Genomic DNA, 15881 nt, shown 5'->3' on the forward strand with positions numbered 1-15881 from the left:
TCCTCTCCTCTCCTCTCTCCTCTCCTCTCCTCTCCTCTCCTCCTCTCTCCCTCCTCTCCACCTCTCTCCCTCCTCTCCTCTACTCTCCTGTCCCTCCTCTCCACCTCTCTTCTCCTCTCCTCTCCCATCTCTCCCACTAACAGGGTTGCAGTCTGGGTTGCTGTGCATTGAGTGGTTAACCCTAACCAGAGAGTTAAGAATGAACGCATGTGTGGCCTCAACTTGAACTATTATGTAGAAATGTGTGTATTGCAGCCTGGCTTAAAATATAAGTTATTACGGTAGTTTTTAATGTTTATGATTACGGTTGTTTTTAATGTTTATGATTACAGTAGTTTTTAATGTTTATGATTACAGTAGTTTTTAATGTTTATGATTATGGTTGTTTTTAATGTTTATGATTACAGTAGTTTTTAATGTTTATGATTATGGTTGTTTTTAATGTTTATGATTACGGTCGTTTTTTAATGTTTATGATTACGGTTGTTTTTAATACTTATGATTCCATCCTAAACATCTTTAAAGAGCAAATGTTCTCTGTAGTATTGTGTTAGTTTCCATTCATGTACAATGCATGAAATGCACACAATGTATTTATATTCACACATTACAGGACACACTGAGGAATATTATCTATTCATTACAGGGACATTATGTGCATAAATAAACCTTACATCAAAGGCAGCACTCAAGGTTGAGCATTCAAGGTAGACAGCTGGGGCCTTGGGGATGTACTACAGTGCTACATGAGTAATGAGAGGTTACAGAGTTGAAGTATATAGTAATGTTGCCAAAGTCGTTAGATGCCAATGTCGTTAAGTTGTGTGTGTTTGTCTGTTTGTTTGTCCAGAGCCGTGCTACGACTCAGTGACTGAGGACGAGGAGCTGTCTCTACGGAAAGCAGGCACCAGCCTCAAGCTCAAACCATCCGCCGCGGTCTCCGCCTCCAAACAGGACGAACGGAATACGGGTTCAGGCCACACCCCCAGCGAGGTGTCGCTCATCGACTTTGAAGAGGAGTTTCCCCCGGCGACACCCTCCCCTTCCCCAGTGGTGGAGCTCCAGGTGCCCTCATTGGCCAAGCTGGGCCTGGAGGCGGAGTCTATTCTGGACCAGACTCCTCCTCAGAGCCCATGGCGCTCGCTGCCCCGCCCCTTACACCCCACGCCAGTGGTGGACTGGGACGCCCGGCCCTTACCCCCACCTCCTGCGTACGATGACGTGGCGCAGGACGAGGAGGACATGGAAGTGAGCTCCATCAACAGCCTGGAGCAGGAGCAGCAGCAGCAGGATGGGAGGGGTGAGAATCCCACGGAGGCCATGCCGGCTGGGGAGGAGGGGAAACCCCTGGAGGACAACCTCTTCCTGCCCTCTCAGCAGGGCCAGGCCTACACATCCTTCTCCCAATCAGCAGAGATCTTTCAGGTGCTCCAGCAGGAGTGCATGAGGAGGCTCAATGTGCCCACAGGAGGAGTTCCCCAGCCCCACTCTCCGTCACCGAGCTCAGGCCTCCAGTCCATAGACGTACACCGCCATATCATCCTGTCCTACTCCGAGGACAAGCCCCAGATCCCTCCCCGCATTCCCATCCCGCCACGCCCCGTCAAACGGGGGGACTACGCCCGCTGGTCCGGCGAATTCTCCCTGTCCCCGACTCCAGCTTCCGAGGAAGTCCAGGACCGGCCCCCTCAGATCCCCCCGCGGAACCCCCTGTCCCAGCCAGGCTCGCGCACCACCAGTCCCATGGGGCTCCAGGTAGGCTCCCCCCAGCAGAGGACAATGGTTTGCCACAGTGCCCCTTCTCCGGCCACATACGGATCTTACCTCTCCACGTCCCCTGGGAAGCTTATGCCCACCACACACAGCTTTGCCTCGGACCCCAAATACGCCGCACCCAAGGTCATCCAAGCACAAGCCCAGGGTAAGGACCTGGCCAAGGGGCCCTGCATTCTGCCCATTGTCCACGAAGGCCGCAAAGTCAGCAACACTCACTACTACCTTCTGCCTGAGAGGCCGCCTTACCTGGACCGCTTCGACCGCTTCTTCAGGGAAGCAGAAAACGTGACGACTCTTGGCAGGGGTGGGATCTGTGAGGAGAGGCGGCAGGCCAACACGGCCACTGTCAGGCCCATGGTGGTGAACCAGCAGCAACAGAAAAAGGGAGGAGATATCAAGGCCAACTTCTCCTCCAACAACAACAGCAGCCTGGGCTGCCGGCTGGGCATGAAGGCCTCCTTCAGCCTGCCCAGGGTCAGCTCCGAGGGGTCAGCCAGCAGGGCAGTGGGTGGAACCACAGCAGACCAGGTCAAGAAGGTGAGTAGTACCGAAAGCGGCAGTCAGATTAGCTTTTTTTAAATCCGTAATCAGTTGATGACTGGAAAGAACATAGTCTATTAGACAAAAACACATAGGCCTAACAAAACAAAACAGAGGCAACAGAGGCAACCATTACTGTTATATTACACCCAAATAGAACTAAAGTATGAGTGATAATGGCGCCGGAGGGGAATGAGAATGGCGCCGGAGGGGAATGAGAATGGCGCCGGAGGGGAATGAGAATGGCGCCAAAGGAGAATGAGAATGGCGCCGGAGGGGAATGAGAACTGCGCCGGAGGGGAATGAGAACTGCGCCGGAGGGGATGGCTGCCGTTTTACGGGCTCCTAATCAATTGTGTGTTTTTTCGCGTTGTTTGTAACCTATTTTGTACATAATGTTTCTGCCACCGTCTCTTATGACCGAAAAGAGCTTCTGGATATCAGGACAGCGATTACTCACCTCGAACTGGACGAAGATCTTTTCTTTAACGAGTCGGACGCGAAGGATTTACTCAAGATACCTGACCAGGCCCAAACCCCCGTCATTTGCATGAAGAGAAGACGCAGATACAGGGGACGCAGGTCAGGATGCCTTGTGAGAATTCGTCTGCGAGTGGGTAACCCGCCTCTAACATCTGTCCTATTGGCCAACGTGCAATCACTGGAGAATAAACTGGATGAGCTCCATTCAAGACTATCCGTCCAACGGGACATTATAAACTATAATATCTTATGTTTCACCGAGTCGTGGCTGAACGACGACATGAATAATATACAGTCGGCTGGTTTTTCCATTCGTCGGCAAGACAGAACAGCAGCTTCCGGTAAGACAAGGGGTGGTTTTGTCTCAAGGTTTTGCTCGCCTGAGGTAGAGTATCTCATGATAAGCTGTAGACCACACTATTTACCAAGATAATTTTCATCTATATTTTTCGTAGCTGTCTATTTACCACCACAAACCGATGCTGGCACTAATACCGCACTCAACGAGCTGTACAAAGCCGTAAGCGAACAAGAAAATGCTCATCCAGAGGTGGCGCTCCTAGTGCCCGGGGACTTTAATGCAGGGAAACTTAAATCCATTTTACCTAATTTCTACCAGCATGTCACATGTGTAACAAGAGGAAATACAACTCTAGACCACCTTTACTCCACACACAGAGACACGTACAAAGCTCTCCCTCTCCCTCCATTTGGCAAATCTGACCATAATTCTATCCTCCTGATTCCTGCTTATAAGCAAAAACTAAAGCAGGAAGAACCAGTGACTCGCTTAATACGGAAGTGGTCAGATGATGCAGATGCTAAGCTACAGGACTGTTTTGCTAGCACAGTCTGGGATATGTTCCGGGACATACCCCAACCAGAAGCCATGGATTACAGGCAACATCCACACTGAGCTAAAGGGTAGAGCTGCCGCTTTCAAGGAGCGGGACTCTAACCCGGACGCTTATAAGAAATCCTGTTCTCAGATTAACCATCAAACAGGCATAGCATAAATACAGGACTAAGATTGAATCCTACTACAAACTATTACGGACTACAAAGGGAAGCCCAGCCGCGAGCTGCCCTGTGACACAAGCCTACCAGACGAGCTAAATGACTTCTATGCGCGCTTTGAGGCAAGCAACACTGAAGCATGCATGAGAGCAACAGCTGGACACAAGGTTACATTCTAAAATTGATTAAACAGTTTTTTTCCCTCATCAACCTACACACAATACCCCATAATGACTGAAATATCACATTTACATAAGTATTCAGACTCTTTACTCAGTACTTTGTTGAAGCACCTTTGGCAGCGATTACCGCCTCGAGTCATCTTGGGTATGACGCTACAGGCTTGGCACACCTGTATTTGGGGAGTTTCTCCCATTCTTCTCTGCGGGTCTTCTCAAGCTCTGTCAGGTTGGATGGGGAGCGTCGCTGCACAGCTATTTTCAGGTCTCCAGAAATGTTAGATCGGGTTCAAGTCTGGGCTCTGGCTGGGCCACTCAAGGACATTCAGAGACTTGTCCCGAAGCCACTCCTGCGTTGTCTTGGCTGTGTGCTTAGGGTCGTTGTCCTGTTGGAAGGTGAACCTTCACCCCAGTCTGAGGTCCTGAGCGCTCTGGAGCAGGTTTTCATCAAGGATCTCTCTGTACTTTGCTCCGTTCATCTTCGCCTCGATCCTGACTAGTCTTCCAGTCCCTGCCGCTGAAAAACATCCCCACATCATGATGCTGCCACCACCATGTTTCACCGTAGGGATGATATTGGCCAGGTAATGAGCGGTGCCTGGTTTCCTCCAGACGTGACGTTTGGCATTCAGGCCAAAGAGTTCAATCTTGGTTTCATCAGACCAGAGAATCTTGTTTCTCATGGTCTGAGAGTCATTAGGTGCCTTTTGGCAAACTCCAAGAGGGTTGTCATGTGCCTTTTACTGAGGAGTGGTTTCCGTCTGGCCACTCTACCATAAAGGCCTAATTGGTGGAGTGCTGCAGAGATGGTTGTCCTTCTGTAAGGTTCTCCCATCTCCACAGAGGAACACTAGAGCTCTGTCAGAGTGACCATCGGGTTCTTGGTCACCTCCCTGACCAAGGCCCTTATCCCATGATTGCTCAGTTTGTCCGGGCGGCCAGCTCTAGGAAGAATCTTGGTGGTTCCAAACTTCTTCCATTTAAGAATGATGGAGGCCACTGTCTTCTTCGGGACCTTCAATGCTGCAGAAATGTTTTGGTACCCTTCCTCACTTAACTGTAAGTTGCTCTGGATAAGAGCGTCTGCTAATTGACTAAATCCTGTCTCAGAGCTTTACGGACAATTCCTTCGACCTCATGGCTAGGGTTTTTGCTCTGACATGCAGGTGTGTGCCTTTCCAAATCATGTCCAATCAAGTTGTAGAAACATCTCAAGGATGATCAACGGAAACAGGATGCACCTGAGCTCAATTTCGAGTCTCATAGCAAAGGGTCTGAATACTTACGTAAATAAGGTATCTTGTTTTTTTTGTTTTTAATACATTTTCAAAATTTCTACAAACCTGTTTTCGCTTTCTCATTATGGGGTATTGTGTGTAGATTGCTGTGGAAATTGTTTTATTTAATCAATTTTAGAATAAGGCTGTAACGTAACAAAATGTGGAGAAAGTCAAGGGGTCTGAATACTTTCCAAAGGCACTGTAAGTGAGAATGCTGTTCATTGACTACAGCTCAGCATTCAACACCATAGTGCCCTCAAAGCTCATCACTAAGCTAAGGACCCTGGGACTGAACACCTCCCTCTGCAACTGGATCCTGGACTTCCTGACGGGACCGCCCCCAGGTGGTAAGGGTAGGCAACAACACATCTGCCACGCTGATCCTCAACACAGGGGCCCTCAGGGGTGCGTGCTCAGTCCCCTCCTGTACTCCCTGTTCACCCATGACTGCGTGTCCAAGCACGACTCCAACACCATCATTAAGTTTGCTGACGACACAACGTGTTAGGCCTGATCACCGACAAAGATGAGACAGAGGAGGTCAGAGACCTGGAAGTGTGGTGCCAGGACAACAACCTCTCCCTCAACGTGATCAAGACAAAGGAGATGATCGTGGACTACAGGAAAAGGACGGGGTTGAGAGCTTCATGTTCCTTGGTGTCCACATTACCAACACACTATCATGGTCCAAACACACCAAGACAGCCGTGAAGAGGGCACGACAACACAATTATCTATGCATAGTCACTTTACCCCTACCTAAATGTATATATTACCTAAATTACCTCGACTAACCTGTACCCCCGCACATTGACTCGGTACAGGTACCCCCTGTATATAGCCTCGTTATTGTTATTTTATTGTTGCTCTTTTATTTGTAACTTTTGTTTATTTAGTAAATATTTTTCTTACTCTTAATTTTGGTTAAGGGCTTGTAAGTAAGCATTTCACTGTAAGGTCTACGGCTGTTGTATTGGGCGAATATACAGTATGTGACGAATAAAATTTGATTTGATTGATGTTACAGTTATTACAGAATGTTGGATATGGAGACAAAGAGCTACTGATTCAGAAAACAAAAAGTATTTTAACAAACTAGAAATCTAGTTACAATAAATCAACTTTGGCAGAGTTAGAGGATACAGTTTTTCTTTAGCGTATTTATTTGTCATTTTGCTTCCAAATCAAACGAGGATTAAAGTACTGGAATTAAAGTACTGGGATTAAAGTACTGGGATTAAAGTACTGGGATACAGACAAAACTATCTAACCAATCGATCTAAATCAACACTCTCAACCAATCAAGTATCCATCAAAGATTACTTTATAAGATTACATTGCACTCTGGAATGAAATTGGAGTTGTATAATACAGTACATATTTGGCCCCGACCCATGTCATTGGAGTTGTATAATACAGTAAAATCTTTGCCCCGACCAATTGTCATTGGCACGGTCTTAACATAAGCTATAGGCATAACACTTCTAAAGATTGGTCTGTGGGATCAGATGCAATCAAAACCTAGATTGAACTGGAAGCTGACTTGTTGGGGGACCAACATAATATTATTGTGCCCTTGACCAATTGGTGAAGCTATGGCTGCGTCTGTAATGGTACCCTATCCCTTATATTGTGTCATAGGCTGTAGTCAAAAGTAGTGCACTATATAGGGACTAGGACAGGATTCCCCAACTGGCGGCGGGTGGTTTTATTTGTCCCAGTTTTCTGAGCAAAATTGTTATTATATAATTTGTATTTATTGTTTAGAATTTTCATTGTTGGACGTAAAAGACTAAAAACACCAGGAACTCACCTCCATTTTGGAAATCAGCTCCCAAGTATTTTCACGCATCATAATAAAGAGACACGTGATCGTATATAAATGTAAGCTTGAAATTATTGTTTTAGTCAAATATTATATCTGTTTGGGCTTCTTGATTTGCAATCTACAAATTATTTGTAATTATGTTCCGGCCGCCCGACCAGCCGCTCAAGAAGAATTCGGCCCGCAGCTGAATGTAGTTGATGATCCCTGGAATAGGGTGTCATTTTGGACGCAGCCCCAATGTTTTGCTTTGGAGACAGTGTTTTCGTGTTTCATGTGCCATCATTGAACTGGAGGGGGCAACAGAGGGCAATTCCTGACCAGTCGTTCCATAACAGAACTCCTGCTGAGGCACAGTTTGTCTGCTTACTGGTTTGTCTGCTTGCTTACTGACATCTTCTCCTTGCTGGTGGATTGATTACTTCCTGACTAAATAGAAATTCAGTATTTCAAGCTGTAACCAAATTGCAATTGATGTATAACAACCAAATTAAATTTGTGCACCGAGAGCACTTGGGAAGATGGATGGACTGAGCAAGTGGTCTTGGAAAAGGTTCAATAAGGAGTCTGCATTAAAGCAGTCAGTCAGACAGTCAGTCACTCAGTCAGAAGTCAGTCAGTCAATCACTCATTAAAGCACTCACTCACTCATCAAAGCACTCACTCACTCGCTGCATTTCAATTCTCTACCCTTTTCAAAAAGTGTGCACTCATTCACTCCTCCATGCATTGAAAAGTATTGGATTGGTGCAAGCATGGGCTGCAGGGAGTTTCCACCATATTGCTCAGACCAGTCCATTCCTTTTAAATCCATGAGGTGGAGTGTACGAGTGCACACTTTGGGAGAAGGGTAGAAAATACGATTGAAGCCACTCACTCACTCAAAAAGACTGACAGACACTCAAAACCAAAACTCAAAATGTTTCACAATATATTACACTTGTAGAACAAACATAATGAGCATGCCACTTGCCTCTAAAGCATTAGTGTCTGAGCATAGTTTCATAATTATTCAGAAAAAGTTTTATGTATGTGGTTTTGATTGACAGCAGAGGACTGCCGAGCTGATTGGTCAGTGTAGCAGCAGCATTGAACTGATTGGTTGATTTTGTAGAGGACTGCAGAGCTGATTGGTTAGTGTAGCAGCAGCGTTGACATGATTGGTTGTTTTGTGTGGTGTCCACAGGTGCAGGAGGCGGTACATGGTGTGACAATAGAGGAGTGTCAGACAGCCCTCCGGAACCACGACTGGGACGTGCAGAAAGCTGTGCACTACCTCAAGGTAGGGTCCCTTGGAGGAATTACACTATTACCTTGTCACACTATGGAGCCAATCAGAGCTGTACTACATTGGCCTGGCTATACATCCACCATAGTTGCTGGAACCGTGCTGGAAAGGATAATGCAATTACAACATTTCTAATCACAGCACTATATAAACTCTCAATGATTTATAAACTCCCAATGATTTATAAACTCCCAATGATCTATAAACTCTCAATGATTTATAAACTCCCAATGATTTATAAACTCCCAATGATCTATGAACTCCCAATGATTTATAAACCGAGCACGCCCCCATTCTCATCGACGGGGCTGTAGTGGAGCAGGTTGAGAGCTTCAAGTTCCTTGGTGTCCACATCACCAAAAAACGAACATGGTCCAAGCACACCAAGACAGTCGTGAAGAGGGCACGACAAAACCTATTCCCCCTAAGGAGACTGAAAAGATTTGGCATGGGTCCTCAGATCTTCAAAAGGCTCTACAGCTGCACCATCGAGAGCATCCTGACTGGTTGCATCACTGCCTGGTATGGCAACTGCTCGGCCTCCGACCACAAGGCACTACAGAGGGTAGTGCGTACGGCCCAGTACATCACTGGGGCCAAGCTTCCTGCCATCCAGGACCTCTATACCAGGCGGTGTCAGAGGAAGGCCCTAAAAATTGTCAAAGACTCCAGCCACCCTAGTCATAGACTGTTCTCTCTGCTACTGCACGGCAAGCGGTACCGGAGCGCCAAGTCTAGGTCCAAGAGGCTTCTTAACAGCTTCTACCCCCAAGCCATAAGACTCATGAACAGCTAATCAAATGGCTACCTGGACTATTTGCATTGTCTCCCCCCTCTCTTTTTACGCTGCTGCTACTCTCTGTTTATTATCTATGCATAGTCACTTTAATAACTATAACTACATGTACATATTACCCCAATTACCTCGATTAACTGGTGCCCCCGCACATTGACTCGGTACCGGTACCCCCTGTATATAGCCTCGCTATTGTTATTTTTACTGCTGCTCTTTAATTATTTGTTACTTTTATTTCGTATGATTTTATATTGTATTTTTCTGTGATGTTTTTAGGTATTCTTTCTTAAAACTGCATTGTTGGTTAAGGGCTTGTAAGTAAGCATTTCACTGTAAGGTCTACACCTGTTGTATTCGGCACACGTGACAAATAACATTTGATTTGATCTATAGTCATTGGCAGGATATAGTGTGTGACTTTCTTTATTTTTCCTTAGGAAGTTGTAGAAATAAAACCGCTCTAGCTTACAAACGGGATAAAGTCCTTTCTACAGTAGTTAACCCAACAAAACCTTTGCTGATTTGAAATATCTGACGACGGATACAGCAGTAATACTATGTCTTTAGAGATGAGTAGCGAGGGTGAGTTGTAACTGATCCTATCCTGTTGTTGTCAAGGTTGAGCAGCTGTTCTGTCTTGGCCTGAAGACCAGGCTGGAGTGTCTCAAGGTGCTGGAGATGTACAACTGGAACCTGGAAGTGGCCAGCACTCAGCTCCTGGACTCCTACGGCTCCGTCAAGCAAAGGTAACATAGAATTCTGGAGAACTTAAAGGGATAGTTTGGGATTTTGGCAATGAAGCCCTTTATCTACTTGCTAGCTGATCCCGAAGACTTCCAGTATTTGCGCTAACACTAGTTAGCATTTGCTCGCAAAACTACCTGTAACTAACTTCCTTCATACTGGACGCAGAAACATAAAAATTGTTCCATGACTTAATCTGTGGGAAAAATAGATACAGTCCCTTCAGGAAGTATTCACACCCCTTTACTTTTTCCACATTTTATTGTGTAACAGCCTGAATTTAAAATTGATTAAATTGAGATTTTGTGTCAATGATCTACACACAATACCCCATAATGTAAAAGTGCAATTTTGTTTGTAGAATGTTTTTTAAATGAAAAACATAATTAAGCTGACATTTCTTGAGTCAATAAGTATTCAACACCTTTGTTATGGCAAGCCTAAATAAGTTCAGGAGTAAAAATTTAACAAATCGCATAATAAGTTGCATGGACTCATTCCGTGTTCAATAATAGTGGTTAACATGATTTTTGTATGACTACCCCATCTCTGTACCCCACGTGTACAATTATCTGTAATCAAGTAGTGAATTTCAAGCACAGGTTCAACCACAAAGACCAGGGAGGTTTTTCAATACCGTGCAAAGAAGGTGGTCCTCTGTAGCTCAGCTGGTAGAGCACGGCGCTTGTAACGCCAAGGTAGTGGGTTCGATCCCCGGGACCACCCCATACACAAAAAATGTATGCACGCATGACTGTAAGTCGCTTTGGATAAAAGCGTCTGCTAAATGGCATATTATTATTATAAAGAAGGGCACTGATTGGTAGATGTGTAAAACAAATAAAATAAAAGCAGACGCTGAATATCCCTTTGAGCGTGGTAAAGTTATTAATTAGGCTTGAGATGGTGTATCAATACACCCAGTCATTACAAAGATACAGGCATCCTTCATAACTCAGTTGCCGGAGAGGAAGGAAACTGCTCAGGGATTTCACCAATGGAGCCCAATGGTGATTTTAAAATGGATATAGAGTTTAATGATTGTGATATGAGAAAACTGAGGATGGATCAACAACATTGTAGTCACTCCACAATACTAACCTAAATGACAGAGTGAAAAGAAGGAAGCCTATACAGAATAACATTTTTCCAAAACATGCATCATGTGGCAAAGAAATTAACTTTTAGTGCTGAATACAATGCGTTATGTTTGGGGCAAATCCAACACATCACATCACTGAGTACCACTCTTCATATTTTCAAGCATGGTGGTGGCTGCATCTTGTTATGGGTATGCTTGTCAGGATAAAAATAAACGTTATAGCAAAATCCTAGAGGAAAACCTGGTTCAGTCTGCTTTCCAACAGACACTGGTAGACATATTCACCTTTCAGCAGGACAATAACCTAAAACACAAGGACAAATCTACACTGGAGTTGCTTACCAAGACGACATTGAATGTTCCTGAGTGGCCTAGTTACAGTTTTGACTTATATCTGCTTGAAAATATATGGCAAGACTTGAAAATGGCTGTCTAGCAATGATCAAGAATAAACTTGACAGAGCTTTAAGAATTTTTTAAAGAATAATGGACAAATATTGTATAATAATATGCCATTTAGCAGACGCTTTTATCCAAAGCGACTTACAGTCATGCGTGCATACATTTTTTTTTTTTGTGTATGGGTGGTCCCGGGGATCGAACCCACTACCTTGGCGTTACGAGCGCCGTGCTCTACCAGCTGAGCTACAGAGGACTACATATAATCCAGGACTGCAAAGCTTTTAGATACTTACCCAAGAAAGACTCACAGCTGTAATCGCCGCCAAAGGTGCTTCTACAAAGTATTGACTCAGGGGTGTGATTACTTATGTAAATTAGATACTTCTGTATTTCATAATCAATACATTTCTAAAAACATGTTGTTTTAATTTTTGCAATATGGGGTATTGTGTGTAGATAGATGGGTGAGAAAAGAAATTGCCATTTAATCCATTTTGAATTCAGGCTGTAACACAACACAATGTGGAATAAGTCAAGGGGTATGAATATTTTCTGAAGGCACTGTAGTGCAAAAATAAAATAAAAAATACATTTTATTATCTTTTTATTATTTTATTGGGTGGTTGTCCCACTGGCTATCCTAAGTTGAATGCACCAATTTGTAAGTCGCTCTGGATAAGAGCGTCTGCTAAATGACTTAAATGTAAATGTAAATGTAGTGCCAAAATCCTGAACTATCCCTTTAAGAGTAGAACTCAGGAGAATTTACGGCAATCTAACCCTGCTGTTGCTGATGCTGGCTTTTGCTCCAGACAAACAGCCAAACACATGGGCCATGTTCAGTAGGGCATACTGTAACTAAACGTTTTGAATAGGAAAATAAAAAGGAAACAGGTAGTCCCTGTTTCAGTCTGAACTCTTCCGTTTGGTGCCTAATGAACAAGTCACTGATTCTACTAATCAAGAATCAGTTCGATGTGCTGCTGCTTGGTCCAGCCCAATAACCTGATATACTTGTGTTTATCCACAATTTAAACTGTATCAATTTATGTTAATCTAGCACCAAGTAAAATAGATAGAATTGTGAATGTACTTTGATTTTGTTTTGAAATAATGGAACATGAAAATAAACCTCTCATCCCATTGCAGGCGGTGACCGATGTCGCTAGGAGCAACAGCAACAGAGTCCGCTCAGAGCTTGTTTTATTCGTCATCTGTCTTTGAGGGGACGGAGTCTGCTCCCATCCCTATTTCACGACTTGCCAGACGCATCCAATAAGAAGACCGGGATTTGAGTGTGGACTTGGGGTACATTTGACTGAGTGATGGGCCATGGCTGCAGTCTTGCCTACACTGAGGACCTGGAGGCAAGCCTACACTGAGGACCTGGAGGATAGTCTACACTGAGGACCTGGAGGCTAGCCTACACTGAGGACCTGGAGACTAGCCTACACTGAGGACCTGGAGACTAGCCTACACTGAGGACCTGGAGGCTAGCCTACACTGAGGACCTGGAGACTAGCCTACACTGAGGACCTGGAGGCTAGCCTACACTGAGGACCTGGAGGCAAGCCTACACTGAGGACCTGGAGGATAGCCTACACTGAGGACCTGGAGACTAGCCTACACTGAGGACCTGGAGGCTAGCCTACACTGAGGACCTGGAGACTAGCCTACACTGAGGACCTGGAGGCTAGCCTACACTGAGGACCTGGAGGCTAGCCCACACTGAGGACCTGGAGACTAGCCTACACTGAGGACCTGGAGGCTAGCCTACACTGAGGACCTGGAGGCTAGCCTACACTGAGGACCTGGAGGCTAGCCTACACTGAGGACCTGGAGGCTAGCCTACACTGAGGACCTGGAGGCTAGCCCACACTGAGGACCAGGAGGCTAGCCTACACTGAGGACCTGGAGGCTAGCCTACACTGAGGACCTGGAGGCTAGCCCACACTGAGGACCTGGAGGCTAGCCTACACTGAGGACCTGGAGGCTAGCCTACACTGAGGACCTGGAGGCTAGCCCGCTCTACCACCGAATAGGAATGGAAGCCGACTTAGAATGCAGGTAGTGGAACCATACTCTTGAAGGGACCATGGTGTCTGCTGGTCCCTACCCTATAGCTCAACACTGAAGGAAAAACGTCCTCTTTTTCGTTGCTGGTCTCCCCGATTTAGTTATATCACTGCCACAATACACCTTTGACCAACTAGGCTGACCTCTGTGTGTTATTACTGACATATGTATCAGGGGAGAGTGGCGTCCCTTTGAAAACCAGCAGAAACTGTAGTCCCATAGAAGAAGAGTAGCCATCTCCTCTGCCAAGCTCTCCCCTACGGTATGTGAGCTGTGTCAGGCTCCTCGGTTTGGATAGGGGCTTGTTTTAGGGAGGTCAGCGTCTTTCTGCTGCGCCGCCCGCCCTCCCAGCCTCCCTAAGGTGCTCTACTGCGTTTTAGCAGAGGACAAAGTTCAGAAAAGCCCACCTGGATGGAGAGAACGAACACAAAGGAGAAAGAAACAAAATGCAGCTGGTCCACGTTTAAGTCGACTCCTTTTTTTATGTTCTATTCTACAGAGTTTTCTACTTGATTTATATTAAGGAGAGGAATTAACTGAGATTTCTACTTCATTTATATTAAGGAGAGGAATTAACAGAGATTTTTTTTAATGCACACATACAGTGAATACATGAAAAGTTCCGTTTATATATTTGCAGCGAATATGTACTGGAAGTTGGTATTTTTTGTTTTTAATATATTTTGGTTTTGAACCCGGTGGTTTGAAAAGGGGGACATATTGAAAACGTTCAATTCTTGATATTTTTGTATATTTTTTGGGGGGTCAGTTATTCAAGCCATGTATGTTGTGCTCCCCTGAATCAAGTTCACTTATGGCTCTAAGTGCTATCAATCTGATCCACTCCAAATGTCCATTAGGACTTTCGGTGTACTTTATGACACCTGACCATTCATTGTGCTCTCACACCATCATCTACTCTAAGCACTTGCCCCCCCAAGTTCATGATGATACCCCGAGTCTCTCCCTAAACTATTAGGTGCTAAAACCCTCGGACAGCACCCATAGGTAATCCACAATTTTGACGGGGAAGACTTGATACCACTGGCTCTAGTTGATTACTCACTCATTCATTCACTGGACATTAGTCTCAGACAATGAAGTGTATAACTAGAGCAAACTGTATAGAAATATGAGATAGTTTCTGTTTTATACGGTCTTATCCTGATGCACACAGTCTGCTGGTTTTCCGTGTGTTATGATTCGAATTACGTTTTTTGGCGAACTGAACATTAATATAACATACACTGAAGAAAAATATAAACACAACATGTAAAGTGTTGGTCCCATGTTTCATGAGCTGAAATAAAAGATCACAGAAAAAAAGCGTATTTCTCTACCAACATCGTTTTACAGAATTTGACAGTACGTCCAACCGGCCTCACAACCGCAGACCACGTGTATGGCGTCGTGTGGGTGAGCGGTTTGCTGATGTCAACGTTGTGGACAGAGTGCCCCATGGTGGCGGTGGGGTTATGGAATGGGCAGGCATGAGTTACGGACAACGAACACAATTGCATTTTATCAATGCCGATTTGAATGCACAGAAATGCCGTGAAGAGTTTGTGAGGCCCATTTTTTTTAAGGTACTGTATCTGTGACCAACAGATGCATATCTGTATTCCCAGTCGTGTAATCCATAGATTAGGGCCTAATTTATTTATTTAAATTGACTGATTTCCTCATATGAACTGTAACTAACTAACATCTTTGAAATTGTTGCGTTTATATTTTTGTTCACTATATAATATATGCCATTTAGCAGAGGCTTTTATCCAAAACAAATTGCGGTCATGCATGCATACATTTTGTACGTATGGGTGGTCCCAGCAATGGAACCCACTATGCTGGCGTTGCAAGCGCCATGCTCTACCAACTGAGCTACATCAGACCACAATAAACCCAATAACTTTTTATAGTTGATTTCAATCTGAAAATCAATCTTACATGAGAAGGCCTAAACTGACTTCAAATGAGTTTAAATTCAAGCACAGACTAACACGGTAAAACTATCAGACTTCTAGAAGACCACTCCTACCTTATAGTGGGCTTGCAGGCTGATAATTATCCTGTATTTGCACTGTACCAATTTGGACTTGTGTGACTGTGTTTTATTTGTTTGTGTCTCTGTGTGTGAAACTCCAGAGAGAATGTTATGCCAAGTAGTTGTGATCAGTGTTGATTAGAACACTGTGTCTGTCTGTGAACCGTCCCGTAGACACTTTGGCCCTGTTCCAAACTCAAAACGTTGTCTCCTTGCCTCTCGGTCGTTTACCATCGCAGATAACAAAGTTCTGGATAGGTGAAACCAATTTGCCAAAAACTTCACATAGCCTATTGCAGGGTTTAATGTAGTGGAACTATCAGTCATAC

The 15881-nt window shown here is 44.8% G+C and overlaps 1 protein-coding gene across 1 annotated transcript in view; it reads left to right on the forward strand.

Annotated features, from left to right (window-relative positions):
* The window catches only part of LOC121580605 (activated CDC42 kinase 1), a 67135-nt gene extending 52314 nt beyond the window's left edge, over nucleotides 1–14821 (forward strand). The window contains exons 12-15 of the mRNA XM_041895575.2: nucleotides 851–2313; nucleotides 8287–8382; nucleotides 9803–9930; nucleotides 12582–14821. Coding sequence (XP_041751509.2) covers nucleotides 851–2313; nucleotides 8287–8382; nucleotides 9803–9930; nucleotides 12582–12588 — 1694 coding nt within the window. The 3' untranslated portion in view covers nucleotides 12589–14821. The remainder of the gene's footprint in view (nucleotides 1–850; nucleotides 2314–8286; nucleotides 8383–9802; nucleotides 9931–12581) is intronic.
* The last annotated feature ends 1060 nt before the right edge of the window (nucleotides 14822–15881 follow it).

The sequence above is a fragment of the Coregonus clupeaformis genome, chromosome 14, assembly GCF_020615455.1.
Source record: "Coregonus clupeaformis isolate EN_2021a chromosome 14, ASM2061545v1, whole genome shotgun sequence".
Lineage (NCBI taxonomy): Eukaryota > Metazoa > Chordata > Actinopteri > Salmoniformes > Salmonidae > Coregonus > Coregonus clupeaformis.